We start from the raw sequence: 27,688 nt of genomic DNA on the forward strand, positions 1-27,688 counted from the left end.
ACGGGAAGGAAAGCTGCGGGCGAGTGGGGCGGGGTGAAGAGGACGGGGAAAGGAAGAGGACGGGAAAAGCCATGTGAGTCACCTGACGGCGAGGCGCGAGCTTTTCTTCCGCGCTCTTGGTTGGGTGGGGAGTTATAGGGGTGGATCCAAAGAGAGGCGAGGCGGAGAGCATGATTGGACGAAGCCAGCACGTGGCGGACGGGGCAGAAATCGGTGTGGTGTTTTGCAGCTCTTAAGAGGCGCGAGAGGGTTTGTCGTTCAGGTAATGGAGCTCGAGGCCGGCCGTTTGATATATCTTTCTCTCTGCCTTGAACCTGGCTGTGGCCACCTCAGCTAGAGGAAGCGGGGAGCTTCCTAGCTGGGCGGGCCACTCCAGGTCAGGGCCTGACCGAGGTTGTGAGGAAGGAGAGACGCCTTTTCCTATAGGCTGCTTAGTTTCTGTTTTTCTATTGGAATCAAAATATGGCTAAAATGGGTTTTATTGGTGGTTTATTTTTTTGTTAGGCGGTCCCTGCTGTTTTACCCTCACGATCCGAATTAAGGAAGAGATTTAAATTGGTATTCAATCAAGACGATTTTCGGTCGTAATCAAGTCGGTGACACTATTTGGTAGTGGGTCCGCGCTTCCTTTCATGAGACGAATTTCAGAGAATAACATTACGAAGTTTCTTCCACCCTATTTTAAAAAAAACCCTGCCTATAAAAAAAAGGGGGGGTTCGGGTTTGGGTCGGGCCTCCCTTTTGAACACCTTTCGGCGAGATATTCAAGAGTCGTGAGGTATTTATGTCGTCAGCGCAAACTGATGGACCAAACAAAGGTAATAGTCAAGCCGGGGTCCTGATGTTTTGAGGATTCACTTTCTACCTGCAGTTGACAAGACATGTGAGCAAATGGCGGTTTTGAGCATCAAATTACCGCTCTACATTCTTTTGCCTGTGAACTAAGTTGGATGAACCAGTTGGATGGTTTTGGGCAGAGGTCTGGATGCGACTTAATCGAGCTTCCCTTCAAATGTTGAGTTTGGAGAGAAGATAAGACCATACTCTGTTAGGTATACTACTTGTAGCTATATTAATACAATGCAGCCCCGCTATGTTTTGTAGGTTATTATGTTACTCCCAGGGGGTCTGCATCCAACAATTCTTGAAATTGTTTCAGAATGCAGGCAGTTTAAACTATTAGTTTACTTTCACGTAGATTATTTTTTTTTTATGAAAACATGTGGCAGATTAAGTTAAAATTCTGTAATATTGGACCACCTAGATACCATAGATAGATTCTTAAAGTGGATCCTCAGATCTAATAAAATTTAGACTTTTTACTGAGTGGTCTGTGACTTGGCAACGGAATGTTTTTAGAGGAACCCTTCAACTTTCCGGATTGCTCAACTAAGAAGAATCTATTTTCTGGCCTTATTCAGTTGCACTCTTCTATTAATGGAACAACAAAAAAGGGCCTAATTCTAAGAACATGCTCAGGTTTTTGTAAAATATTCTTTATAAAACAATATGATTCAAAACAATATGATTGGCCAATCCCTGTACTTAGTAACAAATCAGCTTTAGAACTCCGGTCTTGTTGAGATGCATTTTAACACTTAGTGGTCCTTGTTTAGTTCTTTATTGCTTTCAAACTTTGATCCAGAATAAGAGTAGATCATTTGCGTGTAGAATAACTCAATTAACATTTATTCATTAGTGCAATTCATTACTGCATTGGTTCTAACTGTAGCTGTGTACATGTACTAATTAAAACAAATGCTAGTTATAATATTTCAGGTAATATTAACAAGTCCTCTAGAAAACTCACCATTTTACAAGCTTCCAAAAGGTCTTGACATTGGAAGCTATCCTTATTTTTTTTCAAAGGGGTGGGGTTCCCCACAGCATCTCCCTCATCTCCCAGAAATGTCCAATGGTGCTTTTTCAAAGCTCCATGGACGTCTCCCAGAAATGCACCAGTGAAATTGCAAAAATAAACACCACTTCGAATTACATCCAGAAATATATCAATAATTAGAAGCTTCACAGCAATGATGTAATATGTTAGTAACATGATTGCCTAATAAACACATAGGTACTGTTTTTGTATTAGGTGAATTTTCTGAGCTGTCTTTAAGGGCAGCTCCATGTAAAGTCAATTATGATAATCCATTCAAGAATAATAAAGGGCATGAGAAATTGTTTGCATTGAAATGAGCTGAGGCCCTCCTGATCATCTGCTCTTTTAGCAGGAGTTGTAAGTCCAGAAGGACCCAAGACTGCAAGCAGTGCTCTCTGTACTAGCCCCTTTTAGGATCATGGTTCGTATTGTCTTGCAATCAGTAGGTTTCCGAATCAATAGCTATCTTCCTTGGGTTGAGTCTAAGCTCATATTTTCCCATCCAGACATCAAATGAGAACTTCTGGCACATCTCCCATTGAGTTGGAGGTGGAGATACATAACAGGCTTCATCTATCTATTGATGATCTCTTGCCATGAAATTAATTATGACCTTCCTCAGCAGTTTCATGTATATATTGAGCAGGATAGGATAAAGAATAAAACTCTGTTTTATAACAGAGACCAAGAGTCCAGCCTCTCTTTTCCTACCACCATTGATTGGCCCCACTCAGGAAAGAAAGAAAACAACTAAAGGATAATCATGGGTAACGGGATTGAAGGCTGCTGTGAGGTCCAGCAATACAAGGACGGTCATGCTCCTCCCTACACATCCTACAAAAGTTAACTGTGAGTATAACCAGTGCTGTTTCCATTCTATGTCCAGGCCTGAATCCAGAATGCCACAAATCCAGATAATCCAAAGATTACTACTTTGCTCCAAGTACTCATTAGAGAAATAGATAGTTGGGTTTTTTAATGGGTATGTAGCCCACATGATTTACTGTCATAGTTGAAGACTGTAGATATGTTAAATCAAGAAAATACTGATGAAGTGAAGTGCTTGAGAGTTGTGAAGAAATATGCAAAATGAATTTTCAAAATTGGAGATTGAAAGCTTTGGTTTATGAGATAACTTTCTATGAAATACTTTTTGTACCATACTCAGGATCAACAAGATAAGGAAATATTTTGGGTCATGTTGGTCCTGAACATGGGTTAAAGGGAATGGATCCCCTTGAATTAAGATGGTATAACACTATTGGCATTTAACTTCAACAAGATGCAGCAACTTTTAACCTAAACCTATTATAAGATCTTGCGGCCTGTGTAACGTAAGTTTTCAGCCAACACCATGGCATCATCCAGGTGGAAAGGTGCTTATACATAAGATGTCCCCATTAACACACTTCTAGCTTCAAGCATTCCTTATACTATATATATAGTATATTATCCACAAATAAACAGCAAAAAAGGCACACTTCCCTGTCTTATACTCTGCTCATGATAAAATATTTATTAGGCATTCTACTTATTCTTATGCATGCTTTACTTCCTCATTTGAGAGACTGCCTCTTCTTGGAACCATCCACTCAGGGTTGGCAGGAGAAACATGCAATGGGTCCCATTTATGAAAGTGTATCATCTAGCACAGGGGTATCAAACTCCATTTCATTGAGGTTTGGGTTTGACCTCTGGGGGGAGGGGGGGCAGGTGGGCATGGCCATGGGGGGCATGGCTAGCTCGATGTCATTGGAGAAACCTGTGGTGGCCTGAACGCTCTGCCAGCAAAAACTAAGCTCTTTTTGCTGGCAGAAAGTTGCAGGAGGCCGTCACTCTAGGCACCCCGCAGGCCAGATCTGGCCCGCAGCCTTGTTTGACACCCCTGATCTAGCAGGAGCATGACTAAAAGCATTTCTGCTGTGGCATTTGTCCTTTTGAACACCATTCCCTCAAAACTTTGGCCCAGCCTTCAGGAAGGCCATGAAGATATGACTTTGCCACCATGCTTAGTATTCCAGCAGTGGTGGGGAATGTGTACGGTGCCTGTGTTGAGCTGACACAAGGATGGATTGCTATTCACCATGGTTATTTTTTAAGTGATTATTGATTCCTTTATATGCTAGTATATTTGTTTTTAACTAGTTTTTATTTGAGTCTTGGTTTTTTATTTGTTGTGAGTTATTCAAGTGAGATGGGGTATATAGAATGAATGAATGAATGAATGGTATACCAATCTTACCTAATTTAGCAATTTATATTTGGGGACATTTGTGCAAAATATTTCACAGTTCAAGATTAGTCACTTGGCTATGTTGGCTATAAAACAGTAAATCTATGGTAAACTCATTTTCTCATTAACCTACTGAGGAGCAAAAATTATGGTCTGCATCTCCATGCCTAGCATATTTAGACTGCTCTTGAAATGTTGCCCATTGTCACTTTCATTTGGAATTCTACAAGTATTGCTTTCCAGCATTACTTAACAATTTTGTCTATAGTTTTTCCACCCATTCTTCTTATTTTTTCCTTTGAAAGAATGCTATTCCTATTCATCTATACAGTTTTTGTGCCCAAAACAAGTTACATAATGGCCATATTTAAAATTTTTGCCAGCTAAACCATGTGTACTATGTTCAAAAAATGTATTTTTTTTAACATTCTCATAAATGTGATTTCATTTTCATAACTTCTTTCCTTGGTTCTAGCATTTATTGTTAGCAGTCCTATAAATGTGTTTATATTTTATATAACTTTATATTATAACTTTGTATTTTATCATGAGCACTCTTATACATCCTTTTATATTTACAGTATATTAAAACTTTATATTATAATTTTATTATACATTATATTGTTTGCCATGTGTATATTTGAATAGATTTATGTTTAATCTACATTTGAAAGAAACAGGCATTTTCTAAGTAGATATTTTTATAGATTACGGCTTTTTGCAGTTCCCCATGGTCATGTGATTATGATTTATACCACTTTTTATGGGAAACTGGCATTTATTTCCTGATTCTAGTAAAAATGATTCCATATAGAACAATAGATTCACTTAATGACAGCAGCATTTGCTTTATGACCACAGCATTTGCTTAACAACCACTGCAAAAAAGGTAAAATCAGGTGCAGTTACATGGTGGTCTATTTTACAATCAATACAACTTACGATCAAAACTGTGGGTTCAGTTATGGTCATAAGTTAGGAACTACTTGTAAACAGTTCACAGCATGCTTAAAATTTAATTTTGACTTTGGGCCAAGTTATCTGAAGGATTGCATTCCTCTCTATGAGGTATCTGAATTTTTAAAAGCCTTGTACTCTATTCTGCCAACATCTGAGATCTGTTTCATTGGAATTGCAAAGACTTTTCAGTCAGTGTCCCTAAACTCTGGACTTCCATCCCAAAAGAGAGTTATCAGTTATTCAAAATAAGAGGGCAGAATTTGACAGGTACAGAGATTTTAACATCCAAAGCAACCATGAAGTACTTATAGAAAAGAAAGATAAAAAAATTGGAGTGGTCTTTGGATTCTAGTTGTGCAATTGTATAGTTGCAAACTTTAAGGAAGATTTCAATATACAGTGCATGCAAAGAGATCTGAGAATATTTCTGAGCTAGATTAGTTATTTAAGAGTAGAGAAAATTTTCAAAAACAAGAATTAAAAGACTTAGCCATGGCAAACACTTGGAATCTGTTATTTCTGCTAAAGGAAGCATTGCATAATATTGGCTGAAAGAATCCAAATATTTGCACCTTCTATGGACACTGCACATAAATAGTAAATATGCAATCAATCAAGTTTGTTCAATGTAGAGATTGTCAGCTTTTTTTTTCATTCACTCACTGAAAGAGACAGTTTGAACAGGGCTATCTAAACTTTTGCATGCAAGTGTGCAACTGTACTTAAAATACTGGAAATAACTTAAGTAAGAACAAAATTTCATTATCTGCCAAATTTTCAGATTCTCTCCATTTGAGGTTGTTCTTTATTCTGGCATGTTCAATGTGTCCAGTCACCTACAAAGAAGAGAACTCATTTGCATCTTACATGTGCACACACATGTGCATTTATTTAAAGGACACTGGCTCCTCTGTAGAAAAGAATGTCTATAGTAGGTCTTAGAAATGCAAGACTTTGTAACATTGTTTTGATCCCTAGAATTTCATTCTATCTTCTCTATATCTCTTCGGATTTCAAATCAAAACCATTCCTTCATTTGAGACAATTATAATTGCAATGTTAAACTTTGTTTTGCCAAGCAAGTTCCCAAATGTTTTGAGATCTGGAAGCTCTTCCCTCCATGTTTTCTACTCAATGTTACTCATTGTTTTGAGAACCTGAGATGTAAGAATATATTCCAACTTGTTTAGAATAGTAGAGTGAGAAGGGTATGCAGAGCATTTAAAAGGGTTTTTTACAAAATGCACTGAAACAAGCTAAGTACCCTTCTTTAAAGCATTATAGCAACAATATTATCTGGTAGGCTCATCTTGGCTGTTTGAGAAATTTTGCCTGACCATATGTATGTATGTGCGCATGCACATGGATTTTGGTGGCCATGCCCCAAAGAAGTATGGTTGATAAGGGAAATAAATCTCTTCTTTGATAGATGTTATTCAGTTTGTGAATTATTAGATAAAATTATTATTAGATAAAATTATTATCCATTAAAATTATTAGATACTTAATTGTCCATTAAATTGGTTAACACAGAAATTGTTATTCCAAAGGAATGTAGAAGTGATCTATATAATACAATAAGATCTTTAAGAAAAGGCATGGAGAAGCAGTTACATACAGCAGAAGCATATATGAAAAAGAAACTCAGAAACCCCACCTAGAACGCTAATAGAATAAGAAGGGACAAAGATATATTTGGAGAGGTTTTCAAGATGTTCTTGTCACACTCTACAGCAATAAAGCAGTATTCCTGGAATCTCTGTATCCCTGAAGGGTAGATAGTTATCTCCTTGGCTGGTTTCTTTAAAACTCAGATTACAAATACAATGTGGGCTGTATTAATTAGTTTTTGTAAGATGCTCTGCAAACCTCTTTTGTAAACTTTTTTTCCTTTTTAGAAAATTAATGTTCTGTAATTATCTTATTTGAGTCTCAATGAAAAGATGGCAGTGAAACTACTGGGATTCCTGGCTAGATCTTCATATACAATAAGCCAGTGCCGATACTTCCCTACTTATGGATATTTAGCATCAAGCAACAACTTGCTATCAGTAAATAGATATCTCAGGCGATGCATCCCAGAGGCAACTTCTAATTTTACTAGCAATTGCATGGACAATTCAAACTGGTTTAGTCCACAAACTACTATTGGTGCAAAAATAATTAATTACTTGACTGTGGATGCTTGTCCTTCATCCAGAGAACTTCATCCTCTTAAAGCTTCAATTTTTAAACAGAAGTTAAAACATATACGGATACTTACTGGAACACCAAATAGACATTATTCAGTTTTATCGCCTGGTAAAGTTCAACCAAATCAAGATATTGTATCAGTTAAGCGTCTACCAAAAGCGTCGAGGACCAAGCAGCCATCAAGAATTAATCTGCCATTACCATCTGAAGCTCAGGTAATCTGAACTCAGGATGACAACATTTCATGCATCTAATGTAATCCACAAGCTTTTATGCCATACTGAATACGTTATGCTTTGAGCTACTAAAAGATGCTATCAAGCCACAGTGATGACGCTTGATTCCTTTTTAATACACTTATTTTCCCTCATGATATATTTTTTGGTTGGTTTGTGTGTGTGTGTCTTTTGAGACAATGTAGATTCCTGGGGGCTGCCTGGACAAGTCCCTGCAGTTTCCTTGGCAAATTTCAGTGGTTTGCCATTGTTTCCTTTCTAGGGCTTAAAGTGAGAGAATCAATCAATGTCATCTAAAGGTGTGACAAGAACTGACAATCTCCCAGTTTCTAGCCAAGTGCCTTAATCACTACACTAAATTGGCTCTCCATGCTATTATTTCTGTTTTATTTTTTGATGGAGAGAGTTCAGGTCATTTGTTTCTGAACAGGAGAATTCTTAGACATAATTTGATATGATTTGAACAAAAATAATTTGAAGACAATTCTAGACAGATACAAACAACCCATTTATATTTATATAGCTTAGAGTTGAAGACTTCTGTACAATAAGTGAATAGAATTTAACACTGAAAGATTTTCCATTCTCTATCCCTTTAAGGTTAAAGAATGTGTGTATTATAGGGTGTATTATACCAATAACTCTGGAATAATTAATATAACTCTAATGGATTGCTGCTATTTATATTCATAATGCAATCTCATATTAAGAATGTAACTATTATGATAGCGTTCATTTTCATAATTGTGACATGGAAAATTATTTCTAAATTACTCTGCATGATTAATGATGCAGTGATACTAATGAAGATGCCTTTAGGGACCACTGAAACTTAGCGGGAAAGCTTTTGTAAATATAATTTTGTTATGAGGTCCCACCCCCCCCCCCACCCCCCATAGTGATAATAAAAAATTCAGGGTTGAAATAAATTATTTTGAGTAAGAACTGCAACATGAAAAAATCTTTTGCCAGGTAAGAACATTGACTTAAATGAAACGTGTGCATTTTGAAACATAAATTTGTTCTTTTTACTGAAGAGGAGCACCACCTGCTGGAAATCAATGCTGGAGGAAATCTTATTTTTGCAAAGGCTAGATAGAGTTAATCTTTAGGTACAATCTAGAAAATAAAAATCATTAGGTATACTCTAGAAAATAAAATACAAATCTAAGATCTCATTATAGGGTGATTTTTAAAAAATCTCTGATGAATATAAAATTCAATGTCTACTGTTATGTGAAATAAGAAATAACCTCTTTTTGAACACGAGTCTTTCATCTTTTAGGGCAGTGATCCCCAACCTTTCTGGCTCCATGGAACAGCAGCAGCGGTGGGGGAGGAGAGAAAGGGGATGGTTTTGCATATGAACCCTCTACTTGCACAAATGGAACTGCTCGTGCACAGCATGGTTCCCAACAGGCTTCAGACCCTAGTCTCCCAAGCTGCAGACTGTGGTTGGAAACCCCGGTTTTAGGGAATAAGAGGCCATACAGGATCACATCTTACTGGCCTTTAACAAAACATCTTAACATCAATGGCAGATAGCCAAATTATATCTGCCTAGAATTGATAGTGTAGCATAAGCTTGTTATGAATATATAAACTTGTATCTTTCTCTAAATCATAATCTTCCAAAGAACTAGTTTTTGAAGTTGGTCAGTAGATCCAGAGGAGATATTTGTCTATCCGTATATCAGTGAAGCAAGTTTGAAACTTAAGTGTAAGGCTTTTGAAAAATAACTATCATTCTATGCAGAATTTTAGCCATTTAGTGGCAAAATGCTATCAATAAGTTTGTATAGCACTCTCTAGTAAAGCAGTTCGAGTGAGTGAGGCAACTAAGTGTTTTCTAAAAGAAATTCTGTTCTTTTTGGCATAGGATGTGATGCAATGTATAGCCTTTGCAACAGCAGATGCCTATCATCTTGGTAATTTATGCCTTGACCTGGTCTCATCTGGATATGTTGAAATCACGTTACCTAGAGGTAGAGCTCTGAACAGTTATTTCAAGTAGATCATTTATTGTTTACTGATGCTTTTCCAGATATACATCATCAAACAGGTTTTGTACACTTTCTTTCTAGAAATGTTGCTTGACACTTAAGTATGTGCTGTAATGTGGCCTAGATGCTAACATTTACTTCAAAGAAATAAAGTGAATAATTGGTGTAGAAGTACATCTACATAAGTGTTTGTGCATGGTCTGCTTTCAGGGCTCTTAAGGAACTAAAAAGCTCACTGGGTTTAAATGAAAACTGTTTAAGGATATAATGTGGTAATTACACATTGTAAAGTAATTCTATTAAATGCTATGTGAGAAGTGATAATTTGAATAATAAATGTCACTAATTAACTTTGTGTTAATTTATTATATCAATGCTAGAAGATCAATATAAACTAACTCAGTTTTATTATAAATGATCATGTTGTAGCAATAGCACTTAAACTTATATACCACTCCTCAGTTTACAGAGTCAGCATATAGCCCCCAACAATCCTCATTTTACTGACCTCAGAAGGGTGAAAGACTGAATCAATCTTGAGCCAATCTAGATCGAAGTTCTGGATATGGGCAGAGTTAGCCTGTAATACTGCATTCTAACCACTGCGCCATCACAGCTGATGTTAAGTTTGTAGCTTAATTTAGAATATGGGAATTGCAAATATCTCTCTGTCTTCACTTTGATTCTGATAGTCTGTTGCTGAGAAACTACTGGAATTGTCAGCGTGCTCTGATACATGCTTGCACTGCATGTGACAAACAGCACACAATTTTATTCATATTTATAAGTTGTAAAGCTCACAGAACCTTACCAGTTAGCAGCTTTTACCTAATCTTGTCTGGATTCAGAAAGCAAACTGGATTGTCCCATTTTAATATTTCAAAGGGATCCCATAGGGAATATGAGGGCCATAAGATAGATGGGAAAATAAAATATCCTGGAAAAATTCCATTTTTATGAAGAAAAAAAAAGTGATAGTCTTATTGATGAAGTCACCAGGAGATCAATTAGATTTGAAAGAGACATTCTTAATAAAAAAAAATATCTTGGGTATAAGGTGCATGCTAAATATGATTGTTTCTATTTTTTACAATATAATCTCATATAAGATTTTTTGAAAACTAGATGCAGCAAATGTTTTGGTGGTTGGCACAGAAAGGACGGCCAAAGATCATGATTTGGGGATCATATTTTTCTTCAAGTAAGTAAAGACCAATAATGTGGCATATGTGAGCTAAATGTTTCATCTCCACCTAAAGGAAAATTACAGATTTATTTCTTCAGTGTCATTCAGAATTTTAGTGATGATTATTTATTTACAATATTTGTAGAACTCCCCAGTCAAACAGTCTTGGGGCATTTACAAGAAGAAAAGATCAAGCTTATTAAAACATACAGAAATATTAAGGCAACAAAATATAATCAAATGGTTGGCCACAGTTATTCTATGAATTCTATGAATCAAAAATGGAAATCAAAAATGAATAAAAAAATAGAAATTGTTTTCAGAGCTTTCCAGAACACAAGGAGATTTGGTGCTAAATAGATTTGAAAAGCTTCTATGGTAGTTTTTATTGAGAGTACCTGCCTTCTAACCCATACCTCTCCTACTTTGGTGAAGGTAGGGCTTCTAGCAGGGATCAAACAGGCAGAATCTTGTTTGGTAAGTTGGTCCATGATAAATCTTGATGCTGTGTTCCTTAGGGTTTTAAGGGTAATGACCAATAGCAGTAGCAATTGGACTTATATACCACTTCATAGTGCTTTACAGCCTTCTCTAAGTGGTTTTACACAATGAGCATATTGCCCCCTACAATCTGGGTTCTCATTTTACTAACCTCCGAAGGTTGGAAGACTGAATCAACCTTGAACTGGTCAGGATCGAACTCCTGGCAGTGGGTAGAATCAGCCTACAGTACTGCATTCTAACCACTGCACCACCATGGCTCTTTCAATACTTGGAATTGAGTCAAGAAGCCTACCAATAACTACAAGTGGTCCTCACCATTCTATATTTAGTGGTCATTTGAAGTTACAATGGCACTTTTTTTAAAAAGTCACTTATTGCCAGTTTTTACACCTATGATTGCTGCGGCATTTCCATGGTCACATAATCAACTTTGGGCACTTGGCAACTGTCATGTATTTATGACAGTTGCACTGTCCCAGGATCAAGTGATCTCCTTTTATAACCTCAGATGGCTTCTGACAAGAAAATCAGTGGCCAGATTTGCTTAATGTTTGCATGGTTCACTTAAGAAATACAGTGATTTACTTAACAATTGTGGCTAAAACAATTGTAAAATGGGGGGACTGCTTAACTGGCTTCTTTAGCAATGGAAATTTTGGTATCAGTTGTGGTCAAATTGAGAATTGCGTGTAGTGCAGAAACTAAGACAAGGATGAAACAAGTATCCATAGCCAGAAACAAGGCTGCTGTTTCATCCTCAGAAATTTGAGTTCCACTAGGCAGAATTAACTAAGAACTAAGAAAGAAGACCAAGGAAAAATGATCAACTAAGTAAGACAGGAAAATATTTACATAAAGAAGTGGCTTCTAACCTTGTTTACAGCAATTATAAATGTATTTATATTTTATTCTCTCTCATTATGGTTATATTGTGGCTCCCTTCTACCCATATTCTGCCCTTTCAAATCCTCAAATCCATTAATCATAAATTCATTTTTTTCTGTTTCCAACAAAAAGTCCATAAGGGGTTTCTAGTTGCTAACAAGTATAGTTATCCCTAACCAAACAAATCAATTTTGCCCTCTACAAATTCTGTCATCTTCACCAACGTTCCTCCATTGTAGTAATTCAGAGTCTTTTGACTTTGGGCATATAGTAATCTTGCTGCAGATTATCACATACAAAAAGAATCTTCCATAACTCTTTTCCAGTTATCTCTCTATTAGTCCCAGCAAGAAAGATTCTGATTTCAGTTGAATATTAATCTTTAAAATTCTTGGTATCACTAAAACAAATATCATTTGGACACTAATAATAGTGTACTGGTTCAACATTTAAAGGCAAGCAAGAATGGAAAGGGAATTGCTTCTTTCTAGGAATTGCATTTTTGAAGCTTAAAATACAACCCATTAGTTTAACATTATTTGTAATTTTTTTTCTTATAGGGAAGGGTCTGTTGTGTTTTGGAATGTTGAAGAAAAAACAGTAAGTAGAAGGCAGGTTTCTGGAGGTAAACCACTTTTGGTGTATGAATGAGGATAATCAACATATTAATAAATTATTTATAAATTACCTTCTGAAGTGGGATACGGGTTAACTATATATCTGACATAACCTGTTTTGTTAGACTATTAGTTTTATTTTTAGAATGCTGTAATATGATACCAACAAAAAATGGCATCTCCTTGAACATATCGGAAACAGAAGATGTAATTGCATTGCTGTAACAGCATTCTGCTATAGGAAAACATGCTGGAAGAGCATCCTGCTATAGGAAATATAGCATGTTGAAATGAAAGAGCTTTCCAGAGTGTGAAATAAAAGAGCAAATTAGCTAATTAATCTGAACACAATCAAATGAGAAAATTTTGATGATTAAAGTAAAGTGAAATTGTCCTACATTTTTTGGAACCTTTATCCTAATTCAGAAGGAAACAGGTGAATAATGAGGCCGAGTCTATTAATTAAAGTAACAATTATTCAGACTTTATGAAATTAACTGTAACATGTTTAATCACTGTAACATTAACATTCTGAAAGTCATTTGAAAAATCTGAGTTAGCATATTTCCAAACAATATCCTTGTAAAACCAGGTAAGTACTAAGATGACATCTAAAATGAAAGACAGTTTTCTCCTTGCTAATGATTAGTAATTCTGACATACCTGTCCATTTCAATCTGCTTTCTAATGAAAAAAAGAAATAGGTTTATTAACCTAAGAGCAAATTGTATGCTGTCAAAAGAAACTATCTGACTCAGAGGTGTCACAATTAATTCAATCAACATGTTGGCACAAAAACTCATAAAGTAGGAAAGCCTTAGTAATATTCAGCATAACAACAAAGGGAAGAAAAGAAGATACAGATTTTTAATATAGATTAATAGTTCGTATTTGATTTGGGATTTTATTTATTATTGGGTTTTTGTGGCTTACCCCCAGCTTTTTCTTGTATGTTGAAATGCTATCTCTGCAAAATATTTAGCAAGGATTATTAACCATTTTTATATTTAACTTTCCAATCTGCTTTATTAGTATTGCTATTTTGTGATGCCATGTCTTCCAAAGGATTCAAATTACATAATTTCCCAACTATTTCACAGTGGTTTTCTATCTATCCACAGATTTATTTATTTTTTGAGAATATAGTAAAAACTTTTTTGATATTCACCATGGTAAAATAATCAGGAATGATATATACAATAAGTTGTGGAAATGCAGAAGTACAGCCAGGTTCTAAAAGGAAACTGACTGTATATTTCTTTTGAGAAACAAGGATTTCCAAATTTGCCTTCATGAAAGTAACATGAACATTTGATCAGATGGCATTTGTAAGAAGAAAATACCTAGAAAAAAAGGTTTTTTAATTTTTGTGATTTTGCTGATTTTCTTTAACAAATTCTTATTATTTTTTTCTAAAATAATAAGGCTGCTTTCGTAATTTTAATACAGTAGCACTAACAATAGCACTTAGACTTATATACTGCTTCACAGTGCTTTTACAGCCCTCTCTAAGCATTTTACAGAGTCAGCATATTGCCCCCAACTATCTGGGTCCTCATTTTACCAACCTCGGAAGGATGAAAGTTTGAGTCAACCTTGAGCCGGTCGGGACCAAACACCTGGCAATCAGCAGAATTAGCCTTCAATACTGCATTCTAACCACTGTGCCAGCACAGCTCTTATAACCTGGGTTATAAACAAATAAATGCATGAAGGCGTTTATGGGCATAAATTTACAACCTCTAGCTAATTCTTCCTTGTAAACACTTCTCTACCTTGCACAAATACTTGTGAGGAAAAAACTGGAATAGGGAATTATTTTGTTTTCCTTGTTATTATTTCTTGTTGACACAATTTTCTTCTCACAAGAGAGTGAAAGCATTTTGGTCAATAGTCTAAATCAGGGGTCGCCAACCTTTTGGACCTCAGGGACCACCAAACTCATAATTTTAAATCTCAGGGACCACTAACTGGTTCTGTGGATGTGGCCTAATTTGTGGGTGTGGTTTGGTGGTCATGTGACTGGCTGGGCATAGCTTGTATTTAAATATTATAAATATTTATATAAATATTGATTTTTTTTATAAAAAAGAGCAACTTTTACCCAAAATCAGGCAAAGCAGGCAGGCAGATTGAGTTGCTCACAGAATCATTCAGTGATCTATCTATCTGCCATCAGCTAGTTCAGTCTGTCACATAAAATTTGCTTGCAAGCAAACTCATAAAATTTGCTAGCAAGCAAACTCACAAAATTAACTCACAACACAGCATGTATGTAAATATTGATTTTTTTATTAAAAAAGGGTAACTTTTACCCAAAAGCAGGTAGGCAGATTGAGTTGCTCATAGAATCACAGATTCATTCAGAGATCAATCTATCTGCCATCGGCTACCTGAGTCTGTCACATAAAATTTGCTTGCCCTGAGTCTGCACTGAATAATAGAACCTTCAGTCCTAAGGGAGATTCGGCTGTGCTTAAAAGCAGAGCCGAAGATCTAAAGACTAGCTAGAAAGCAAGAAATCCAACCCTTTCCTGCTTCCTAGCTAATATAAATCTCCTGGCACAGCATAACAGATGATGGTCAGAAAAAGGAAAAATAGCAACTTAGCAGGCAAGTTTGCAGGGTAAGGAGTGGGCGGGAAGGGTTCCCACAGGCCATGTGGGTGGCGCAGCCTTGTGTTTCTGCGCAGCCTGGATTAATTGCTTTGGGGGGGTGCTCTGGGGCTGAGATTTCTCTGTGGCCCACCAAAATTTTCTCACAGCCACACTGGTTGGCGACCGCTGGTCTAAATGTATCTAATGCATCTTCAGAACTTGCTATCAGCTTTAATTTACAATCTGTTTCCCAGATAAAGAATATTTTTCGAAAGCTGGAAAAACATCAGATCCAGCCTTATGAAATTGCATTAGTTCACTGGGAAAATGAAGAGATCAGCTATAGAAGAGGAGAGTAAGTATGCGAATGCCATAAACTCACAGAGATTTCCATTGAAGCCACAGGTTAATAATGGTAGAGATTTTGACAGATAATTATTTCTAGAACATATATTCTGAACATATCTTCAGATACAAGTTGTATCATAGCACCTAGGTATTTCATAAACTTCTTCATAAAAAATATTGATAATTCCATTGTAAAACAAGAAATTAGTGAGGTTTCGGGGAAGCTATTGCTGACATTCCCTCCACCTCTTTCTCCAGCTGCACATTCCATCACACAGGCAGCTCTTTCACTCCATCTGCTCAGAGACCCAGGAAACAACTTAACAACTGGAATTGGGAATGCCAAGTTGCAATTATTGAGTGAAGCAGTTACATGGACATTTCGTTTAATGACTGCTTCACTCAGTGACTGAGATTCTGATTCTGATTGTAGTTGTATGTTGAGGACAGTCTATATATTTCAGTTGTTAAAAGACTGACCCGTACTACACAGCCACAAACTACCAGTGTTCTGCTTGAGCATCATCAAGGCCACTGTACTCAACTCCGTACAAAGTATTACCACTTTTATGTGGATTGAGTATACACTGTTGAGATTTTAAGTGGAAAAAAAATACAATAAAAGAAACAAAAATTCACTTATACAAAAGAACAGACATTCACATGTGGAATAAGACCAATATTAGGGTCAGGTTCTCCTAAATTTTATTTTATTTTATTCTTATGAACAGACTGAAGATACCTGTTCATGTTTTATTACACAGTCCTACTGGTTCTTCTAACACTCATTTGAGTCACTATTAGACAATAGTAATGCTGGCTGGGACTGATGGGGGAACAGCAAGTTATCTGAACCTATCCATGTCTTTTTTGTAGAGGGCAGTCAAAACTTCATAGAGGAGAAATCTTGATAAATTCAGAATTAGAAATGGATGAATTCATTTTAGAGAAGTTTGCTTTTTCCAATGCTCTCTGCCTTTCTGGTAAGCTGTCCATCATATAATTTCATTTAATTATCTGTATTATTACTTGAAATCTGGGAGGAAATGGAGTTCATGAATGTATTTATAATGAATAAAGCACTCAAAAATACTGTGCATGAAGCATCTATAGTTACAACTATTTTGAACAATTTGCTGAGTTTCACAGTACTTTCTCCTGCATACTGACTGAAAAATAATAAAAGAGGAAAGGAAAGGACGGAAGGAAGGAAGAAAGAAAGAGACAACCCACACCTGTTGGGTTATTGTTTCAAAGATATTTCCTTACCTAAATGGAAAATTTTAGGCCAAAAAACAATGGGAGCAGCCAATTTCCTGCCGGCTTCCCCATTGTGTTTCCTTGTGGAAATTTGGTAGGGAACAACAGAAATCTCCATTCCCTTCCTTTCTCTCTTCCCCTTTCAATAGGCAGGTAATCAGCTGCTCTCGTTGTTCCAATAGGCAGGTAAGTGGTTCTTGCTGGGTGGGAGAGGGAGCAAGGGATTGTGAGACTAATGGCAAACTGCCACAAAATAAAGTTCACATAACCACACTAGTAGCCAGCAACACTGAATCAACCACAATCTTTCCAAATTTCATGCCCTCAACACGTCATGATGCCAGATTTTGGACACCTGCTGTAGTTTAGCTCATTTGAGGGACCTTGGTTCAAAATGTGTTACCCTATGAACAGTGTTTCACCTAGTTCAAAGTCATGACAACAAAAGTTTTAATATCAAAAGTGGTTTTTATTTTTGAAAAAGCAACTGGGCCTTTTGATACAACTATGACCTGGATGACTGAGAACCTTGATAGACAAAAAATTTAGTAGTACGTAGATTATGCCATTGCAAATAATTTATGCTTCACTATAGACTTGTGACCCTTAATACCACCTTTGAGAGCCAGTTTTATGAAGAGGATAAAGCGTCAGGCTAGTACCATCTAGTCCTGCTTCAGGCACGAAGGCAGCTGGGCGACCTTGGGATAATCACTTTCTCTCAGTTCTAGGAAGGAGGCAATGTCAAACTACTTCTGAGAAACAGAAGAAACAATGTGCATTATCTTTAGCAGTCTGTATAAAATTTAAGCATTCCTACTTGGTAATGTTTCCCTTTTGGCCAAAAGGAGCATGAAATGGAAGGTTTATGATTGAATCATGTGAATTGGGAATAGAATATTTTGATTGAATGGGGCAGTAGAAATGTTACCTTTACTTTTTTTGGTAGGAAAGCTATTATCGATCAGAATGGAGCTGGAAGGGACCTTGGGGGTCTTCTAATCCAACCTCTTCTCAAGCAGGAAACTATATCATTTCAGACGGGTGGCTTTCCAGTCTTTTCTTTAAAATCTTCAGTAATGAAGCACCTACAACTTCAGAAGACAAGCTGTTCCAAGCTGTTTAATTGTCCTCACTATTAGGAAGTTTCTCTTTACTTCCAGGTTGCTTCTCTCCTTGATTAGTTTCCATCCATTGTTTCTTGTCCTGCCTTCTGGGGCTTTGGGAAATAAGTTGACCCCCTCCTCTTCTTGATGGCAGACCCTCAAATACTCGAATAATGCTATTATGTCACCCCTAATCCTTCTTTTCTCTAGACTAGCCATACCCAATTCCTGCAACCATTCTTCATATGTTTTTGTCTCCAGGCCTTTAACCATCTTAGTTGCTACTTAGAGCAGAGAAATAATTGGTTAGGTTCATATAAAATGGTAAAATGGTTCATCTAAAACGCTATGCCAGGATTTTAAAAAAAATACTTGAAAAAGCAGTTTTGACTTGATTTGTAAATTATGCTGTATCATGCAAGGAAGGTTTTTACATTACACTGTGTCAAAAAGAACATACCAGGTTAATGGACAAATTGCTGTCCCTCCATTAAAATCAGAAACTTGTACCTACTTTAAAGTTTAAAAGCAATAATTAGCATACCAACATTACTTGTCAAGCACTGGACAGTAAAAATTTAAATATTTTATTTTGAGATAAAACTTGGAAGTGCAGTACATATGAATAATACATTTTATGCTTTTCTCTAATGTAGTAAAACTGGCCATTTGGGAAGCATCACTGGATAATTTTGTAGAATCTATCCAATCAATACCTGAGGTACTTGCTATTTTTTTTCATTCTTCCATAAAATTAAGTATGGGAATTTTGCAGATTTTTTACACCATACTGTAGATGAATGAATTTGGATTGTTGTATTTACCACATCTTCCTGGACACAAGAAATGAATGGGGATTTGCCAAATCAAAATTTCAGTGAAACTGTATTAAATTTGAAGTTAGACATGAAACACTTTCAAGTTAACTTCAGTGACTTTACAAAATGCTTAATTAAACTCATGTCTCAGGGGAAAACCCTGTTGTTTTAATTATACCTATTTTATTTTTGTTGTGGCAAACTATTTGCTTGAATGTAGATTGACTTCATGCTTATAATCTTCATGTCAATAAAGCTTCAATATACAGGATGCCAAATAGAAAAACCTGCATGAAATTTGAAATATAAAAATATAACATCTCACAGTTAATTAAACTTAGACTTGTTTCTTATTCACTTTGTAGATGATAGAATATGGTAAAGTCGATCCTTTTGTTAGAAAATGAATCTCTGTGATAGAGTTAAATATAGGAGTAGAAAGAGGAATAGGCCACCAATAAAAATGTATAGACTGTTCAGAACTCTAGAGAAGTTGTTAGGAAAGCTAAAATTCAGAATGGCTGGCATATTATACTAAGGAAAGAAGAATGTTGTCTAAATATGTTCAAAGTAAAAGAAAAAAACAATCAATGTAGCAGTTGTATGTTGAAGATGGCAAAATATTGTGTTCCCTAGGTAGTAGTGAAGAGCAAAACATAAGGACTTGAATTGAAGGTTGGGTCTTATAAAAACATAAGACTATCTAATTACTTTGAATCAATCCTGGGGATTTGTCATCTTTGGTTCTGCATTGGTTGATTTGCATCAGACAGAATCAGTGCACAATCTGGAGGTCCTCCCAGACTCAGGTCCTCCCAGAAATTCAGGATAAATCTTTATTGTCATCAGAATTGCTTCTGCCAGTTCAAGTAAAGAGTGCAGTTGGCATCGGGATGGGTAATATTGTACATCTAAAAAACATCAAATGTTCTTACTGGTTTATTACGCTCTTCTTACAGATGCTTAAATTAAGAAAGAAACTGAAACTCTCTCATGCTGATGTTATGCAGAAAATTGGAGAACTGTTTGCCTTGAGGTATCTGAATTAAAGACAAGCCAAAAGATTGCATTTTAGAGTCAGTTTCAAAAACAATCTTTTAACAAAAAAACCCACGATAGTATTCACATATATATGTATATAATATACTGCCATGTATAATTTGCTTTTTAAATGTGTGATATTTCTAAAGTGGTACAATTATATTTCTCTCTTCTGCACCTAGACTATTGTCCTTTAATAGAACCAATTTTTAAGAGAAATCGGAGTTTACATGTATCAATCTAATACCAATAAGCATCTTCTTATTTTCCTGTTAAAATGTGATTTATTTTCCAGGTCCTTACTTTTAATTATCTTCCACCACATATCAGCACAAAGATAAACCTTCAAACTAATCCCATTGTATATTGTTTTTTATTATTATTATAAAAATTATTATTTTTTATTTTTAATACTAGTAGTTTTTTTATGTAGTGATAGTTATATTTCTACCTATAAATCTAGCATAGTCTTTTAAAATGTTTTATGTTTAAAGTAAAAAATAACATTTACTCCTTAAGAAGCCAATTCACTATGAGAGAACATGCAAACCCTTGTAAGGAACAAAAACCTAAAGAATAGGAAACAGTCTTAAATACAATGGAAAGGCTCATTTACAGCTAAGCCAAAGTCACATTCCATTAAAATGTCAAGATTGTTTGGATAATTAGAATATGCCCCATGAAATGATGCAAAAATCACTATGCAAGGGGGTTTGTTGAGATGTGACTCCTAATATAAATGTATTAAAAACTGGAAATGATAATGCTTATGCTGTTAAATTGTAAACTTGATAAATTCTGTATTTCCTTCAACTCCTGATAACCTAAGTTTATAGTAATATGCATATATCCGCATAAATAAAAGGTGATAACATGTTGTATATAAAGCTTTAATCAGGTTCTAAAAGAATAGAATGTTTATTTGGAGATGAAAAACTTAACTGTAAGTTCTGTAGCACTGAGAATGTAACAGTTTTTTGCTACATGAAGGGTATTTGTCCAGAGTACTTGTTTGTCTCAACTTATTACAGTGCAGTATTCAAAATGCAACTCATTAACTGGCTTTCAAATAAGAATTTATCTTCTCTTCTTCAGGCATCATATAAATCTGAGTTCTGATCTGTTGATTACCCCAGATTTCTATTGGGACAGAGAACATCTTGAACAACTGTATGATAAAATGTATCGGTTTCTTAGTATTGATCGCAGAGTTAAGGTATTATTTTATTATTTTTATCTAAGTTTAGAGGATTTTTTAAAAAACCAATTGTTTCTCTTAACAAATCTTATTTTTTCTGTTTTCATCTTCATTGTTTTTGGACAAACATTGTTATACTGCCTGCTGAAATATTTCTTTTAGGAACAATTTATAAATATTTTCTATTTGCATAAAATGGTAGTCCAATTCTAAATGGTTTAGCAATGTGTATGAACTGTATCCTTGGATTGTTCAGAAGGACAAGTAGAATGCTAGTTTTGAGATGCTTCTTTCTTGTGATTTTTGTATAGCTGTTCTCACTACCAGGCGGAATGGTTTGGGCACAATCAGGCAGTGAGCTTCAACATGCTGTTGTGAATAAGCCAGATTCTAGCTTCATTGGTTTATGCAGACATAACCAGTGCATTCTGTAACTTTCGGGGAGGTTTTATGACAAGTTTACCCTTTTTCTTAAATTCATGTAATTCTGATGGGTGGAGGAACAGTTATTACCAACAATTTAGCAAGTGGAGTTTTTCACAGAAACTTGCTTTTACTGGTTCTCTGCTAACTGTTTTGCTTTTTTCTAGAGTACTTTCTGATTAATGGTTGACTCTAAAAATTACTTGGATGTTTTTTCTTAAAATATGTACAATATATTACCATGGGAATATTGCAGAAGTGTATCTTGATATCCCCCTAGAAAAAGATGGTTGTTGGATGGCAACAAAAAAAAATGTTTAGAAATCCAATCAGGAACTTGTGAACATAAAGTACTACTTTCTACAAAATTCACTTTTCAGTAGAAGAGAACATAAGTAGGTCAGAGTTGAACTGTGGAGTCGTTGGTGCTCTCTAAACTTGGTTGTTTGCAGATGTTTCATTATTGACAAAATAACATCAGTGCTGTGAGTGTGGGGCTTTCCCTCTCTTTTTATATACAGTAGTTTGCCTTCCCAGTGTTGGTGGAAATGTAACTTTTTCTTTGGTAGTTCCTTAACTAGAGTATTGCTTTTTGCTTGTTTTGTCTGTTAATCCCTGATTATCTGGGTGTAGGTTGCTGGAGAGAATGCGTTCTGGTCTTTTTGTTTTTCTTAAGCTTTTTATTATTTCTCTTAAATGCTGTGTAAATGTGATTTATCTCTATTTGTATATTAATGGATGAACTTACCTGAAAGCTGAGCTTCCAGGAATTCTGTAGTTTTTTTGGATTTAGTTTGGTCTAGGATGCTGTTTTCCAGTTGAAATTACAGTTCATTCTTTCTATGTGGTATGAGTTTTCATTGTATCTTCCAGTTGCTAAATGCTGTTCATTAATGTGTTCTGCTATCTTCTGCCTGTCTGTCCTACACACTAGCTGTTACAGTCCTTACACTTTGTTATAGATGAGTTCTGGTTTTTCTTCTTGGCTAAGTCATTTGGTTTACATAACATGGTTTGGAGGGCTTCAGTTGATTTACGTACTACAGTGATGTGGTTATAATTGTCTATTGATCGTTTCTGAAATGTTTTTGATGTATGGTAGTGTAGCAGGAATCAGTTTAGCTTTACAGAGCATTATTATTTGGGATGAACCAACTCGCTAGGTAACAATCTGTAACAATATTCATGAAACTTTCCCTAGATTCCACATATTCTTACTGGTTTCTGGACTATAGTTATAGGTAGTATTAGTATGTAAATATGTGTTAATACAGTAACAGATTGAACAGGTAGTTTTTGGCTGCCCTTGATATAGGCCAGTTGTTTGAAATGAAATTAAGTAAAAAGGTTTATAAGTTTGCTTTCTAAGATGTGATTGCTCCCATGACAGTATGAATAATGGGATTCAGGAATAAAATGGCCTCACTACTGTCTTTATATTAATGCATAGGGATAAAAAAAAAGGTTTTAAAAAAAACTTTACAGAATCTTCGCAGTCCAATAAGAAATGATGAAATTGACAATTCCATTTGGGGAACCATGGATTTTAAAAAATAGACTTTTTATAGAATTCACATTATGTATATATCTAAGTATGGTCTGACCCACAAGATACATAATGCCTGCATGGAATAAATATTATTAGTAATCTAATAATAAGGTAACTTTAATAAATACATAAGTTACCTTAGGATTCTGCAGCATTTTAACTATAATTTCATAGTGAAATGACACATTTGTGCCCCATGTATCTCAAATTTGTTTTTTTAAGTTAAGTATTTTTTTTTTGGGTAGCAAATAAAAGAGCACAAAAAGCTTTTTTTGACCCCCCTGAGTTCCATGATAGAGAACCTTCAGCTATGGCCTTTCAGGAGTAAAATGCTGCAATTAAGCAATCTATGTGAATATATAAAAATAGATATGTATTCACACTGCCAAACTGAACTGTTTTACATTTGGCTTTATTTCAGGATTTGCTTCTACTTTTGTGTTGAAATTCTCTGCTGTTAACTTTATTAAAGATTTGAGCATATTTAACCCTATTGCATTGTTAGCTGGGTTTTGCTAATCTAGACTTAAACCTTGATTATTAGTCAGGTATACTAGGTTGTGATGGGTATCTTACACAATTTAACTAAATGCTTCAGAGAGCAATTGCAATGAGGGCTGTTACCTAAATATTTCCTTAAGTTCGATACAAGAAATGCTGAATAGAAAAATATATTTCCATTTAAGTTTATAAATGCATGCAAGTGGAGAAAGAAAATTAAAGCCTGGGATTAATGTTGCAATCTGTTGTGTGAATGCTGAAAAAATCACATCTCCCAAGACTTATGAATTGTTCTGAGTACTGAGTCTCAGCCACTCTAGTGTATTCAGTTTATAAAAACATTGTGATATAATTCTCCATATTTTCTATTTCAATAAATTCATCTCTGGAAGTAACTTATATTGAGAAATTGTTTATTCAGGGTTTTCTGAAACATCAACTTTTCTATCCTTGCTACTGAAGGTAGTAAATGAAAAGCTCCAGCAGTGCACAGAATTGACAGATCTGATGAGAAATCATTTGAATGAAAAACATGCTCTGCGGTTGGAATGGATGATAGTGATACTCATCACAATAGAGGTTGGTTTACTAAAATTGTTTCTTAAAACATACACAGAATGTTGAAAAGTTCACTGAAGAATGTTGAAAAGTTCTGTTTCCTTAGACAAGAGACAAGTTTCCAAATAACTTGAAAATAGTTTCCATAAATTTATTTAAAAGTAAAGAAATCAGGATAGTAAATAGCTTGTCAATTTTACTATACTATTTTACTTTACACCCACAGCCTTATTTTATAGCCATATAAATCAGACCAACTTATAAGTTCATTACAGTGCATGTTGGATTGCTTTGTATATTCCAAGGTATGTAGGCTGGACAAAGATTTAGTGGTAATTTAATGTTTTACATGCTGTTTACATGTATTGGATATTCTATTGCCTGTTTTACTTTGTGTTGCCAATAGCACTGTTTAGGAATTCAATGATGCAAGATAGTCCCAATCAAAAATACAATGGAAACCTCTTCCTCTGTTGTCATTGGAGTGATGTATTCTTTATTAGATATTTTTGTTCAGCAAAGGCCTAGAAATTCTGTCCTCCAGTCTTGAAATTCTTACTATCTAAAGGTACAGTCTTTATCTCAACATTTTGGAGAGCAATTGTTAGGAGCAAGGCAAGAACGTTATAGCTAAATATCCACTGAAAAAATGGTGACTAAATTTAAGTACGTTATCATCCCATGTCATTCTCCCATTGTCACCACTCCAAGCTCATAGAACTTTCCTGGATAGTGTTGTATCCATACCAGAAAGTATGAAGCTTACTCATGCTGCAATACCCCAAATCATAGGAATGGCCTTGAATTTTTCCAAATGTATAATGCAAAGGATGAGAATAGATTGAATACATGAGGAGTAATCATAGTAATTAAGTTTAATTAAATAACATTTATTTTTTGTTTCTGGCTCCACAACTGAAAGGCTAAATGCTGCTCTCTGGGGGAGGAAAGTTGTAAATCCCTATTCTAGTGCTAAACTCAGCTAATAGACTAATTGCTAAAGCCTTCAGCAAATACTAGTACACAGGCAAGAATAACTATCCATTCCCCCAAAACTATTTCAATATGCAAGCAAACAAGGTGGATAGACACAGAAGGGAGTAATAGAAAAGGGTAAATCTCACCTATCCAGGCCTTCCTAACAGCAAATGACATCAGAGCAAAGCTGGCTACTGAAGAATAAATAAATTTGTGCTGGAGGAGGTGGCACTACCAGACACATCTGGTGTGCAACACAGTAGTTGTCTTGGGACTTGGGATTCTAGGCAGTTGTGGCTAGGAGACCCTTTGCATAACTTTGTGGTGTGCACCAACTGTGCCCTTTTCTGGATTGTGAGGCCAGGCACTCAAGCACTTGTGTTCTGTCATCTTTCATTTGGATTATTGTAATGCACTGTACCTGGGGCTATCTTTGAACAGTTATTTGGAATCTACAATTAGTCCAAAATGTGGCAGTGCAATTTTGAAAGTCTCTAGGTGGCACATGTAACATCAGTTGACACAAGTTGCACTGGTTGCTGATGTGCTTTTGGGTCCAATTCAATATATTGGTTATTTAAAGCCTTTAAAACTCTCCATGGCATGGGTGCAGGGTGTCTGAGAAATCTTTCCCTAATGGGATCAGCCTACTCATTCTGGCAGGAACCTACTGCAGATCCCATCAGCTAAGGAATTTTAGCTGGTAGGGTCCAGGGGATGATCCTTTTTTGCCTCTCCCTGACCCCTTCCATATTTTGGAACTTCTTGCCACCAGAAATGAGATCTTCCCTCTTCTGGCATGGGCACACTGAAGGAAAAGCCATAGGCTGGAAGTGGTTGGTGCAGTGACAGAGCAGGCACCACTGCTGCTGCAGTTGAAATCTGTCATCTGTTTTATTACACTGTAAGTCATCCAGAGTCACCTCAAACTGAGATAGGCCATAAGCTTAATAAATAATAATAAATTCCCTGGTTACCATTATAAATCGGATAGCCCTCTGTCCTAATACAGCCATAGTTAACAGGTTCCAAATAGTTAAAAAGTTTGGAAGAGCTGTATTTCAAAATAATACAGGGAATAAATTTAAATTCACTAAACTTGCAAAAGCGTAGCAGTGATGCAGTATATTCTTTGTTCTATCTCCATGCATTTTCCACCTTACAATGCTTCTCTTTTCTATAGCCCCTCCCCATTTGTTCCCATTCCATGACCACTGTGTAGAATTCAGTATTCATTCTGCTGTTTTGGGTCGTCGTTCTCCCCCCCCCCCAAAAAAATCTTTTGTGCTTCTGGGTTGGAAGTTACTGATCCCTGATGCCTTGCCATACAGCACTTTGTGTGAACACTAAAAATAGAAATCAGCCAAATAAGCATGCAAGCTAGCAAAATTCTGTTTTATGTTGCAGGTCATGTTTGAACTTGGAAGAGTGTTTTTCTGATACCAGGAGTACATTACAACAGACATTTTACAAGACTAGTCGTTATCTGAGCAACAGGTTTATTAGACTTCAATTTTGTCCATTTTAGAAAGCAAGCAAATGTCATGATAAATTTATGGACATTTGCTACAAAATGTTGGGAGTCACTGCATTTAATTTCATATTTCATTACTATGTTTTCTTGGAATTCATGGTGTAAAAGCATGAGGCTGGTTTTCTATCTTATGGATACAGATTATCTGTTACAGGAAAAGGGTATACAGTATGTATGATACTGTTTTCTGTATATAAACTGTACATTTTTTCACAATAAGTTCAATAGAATTAAGAAAAAATATGTATATAATATGCCATTATGTATATGGGGAGCCAATGCATAGAAAACGAACAATTCTAATCATTTATGAAGGAAGAGTTAAAAATAATCTTCAGCTCAAACAGTAACTGTCTTTGAAATTGCTTAACACAAAGATTTTATAAATGCAGACATGTTTCTTCAAGAAGCAAGAGAAATTTAATCAAAGCAATGTCTTTGACCATATTGCCTTAGACAAATTTTCCTCAGTAACCATTATGCATGTATGAACACCAACTGAAAAGCTGTGAAATAAAATAATGGTTGTAAGAAATGCATTGATTTCTTTGAACCAAGATTAAGGTCTCTCAAATCCAAAACCTTTTGACTAGATACACCAGAAAACTCATGAAAGCTTTGACTTATGTACCCAGGATCTGGTTCTCAACTAACTTTCCAAAATGTATCATGAATATTGTCAAATTTTAACATTTTTGTAAAAGTTTAAAAGAAGTTTGTTCTTTAGTTTCAGAAAGCGGGAAGAATTTTTGTAAATGAACCTACTGCTGAAATTTTATGATGGGAAACAGAATATGATAACTATTAATAACTTTGTTTTTCATACAGTGCACATTTTTAAAATAAAAAGCCCAAAGCATTTGTGAGGAAGGTACATTTTATCATTTGAACGACTTCGTAATTTTTCACATGCCCTCAGTAATAATGATAGCAGCACACATTACACACACAGTAATAGCATACTTGCAATTCTTGAGACAATGGGACTTAAACATTTTGAATTTTTAATGTTTTTACATCAATATGATCTAAAATGTGATACTATTCACATTAAACTAGATAATCCAATTCAGGTCAA

General features: G+C 35.5%; 2 protein-coding genes across 9 annotated transcripts in view; one reads left to right on the top strand and one right to left on the bottom strand.

Moving 5' to 3' along the window:
* DCPH1 (damage control phosphatase 1) overlaps nt 1-27,688 on the bottom strand; it is a 50,430-nt gene that overhangs the window by 12,956 nt on the left and 9,786 nt on the right. The gene's annotated exons all lie outside the window — the stretch shown is intronic.
* On the top strand, nt 83-27,145 carry RMND1 (required for meiotic nuclear division 1 homolog). 8 transcript variants are annotated; one of them, XM_026705009.2, is made up of 13 exons: nt 95-262; nt 2,564-2,731; nt 6,974-7,483; nt 9,384-9,489; nt 10,633-10,708; nt 12,643-12,682; nt 15,551-15,651; nt 16,521-16,627; nt 18,667-18,731; nt 19,788-19,864; nt 20,965-21,085; nt 24,003-24,119; nt 26,484-27,145. In XM_026705009.2, the coding sequence occupies exons 3-13, from the start codon at nt 7,019-7,021 to the stop codon at nt 26,514-26,516; spliced, it is 1,308 nt and encodes a 435-aa protein (XP_026560794.1). In that variant the 5' UTR covers nt 95-262; nt 2,564-2,731; nt 6,974-7,018; the 3' UTR covers nt 26,517-27,145. The 8 variants fall into 8 exon arrangements, with proteins under 8 accessions (XP_087795600.1, XP_026560795.1, XP_026560794.1 ...); XM_087939442.1 differs by lacking the exon at nt 95-262 and adding an exon at nt 505-609; XM_087939474.1 differs by lacking the exon at nt 6,974-7,483 and having other exon boundaries at nt 83-262.

The sequence above is a fragment of the Pseudonaja textilis genome, chromosome 1, assembly GCF_049901715.1.
Source record: "Pseudonaja textilis isolate UNSWEBS1 chromosome 1, rPseTex1.2, whole genome shotgun sequence".
In the NCBI taxonomy this organism is placed as follows: domain Eukaryota; kingdom Metazoa; phylum Chordata; class Lepidosauria; order Squamata; family Elapidae; genus Pseudonaja; species Pseudonaja textilis.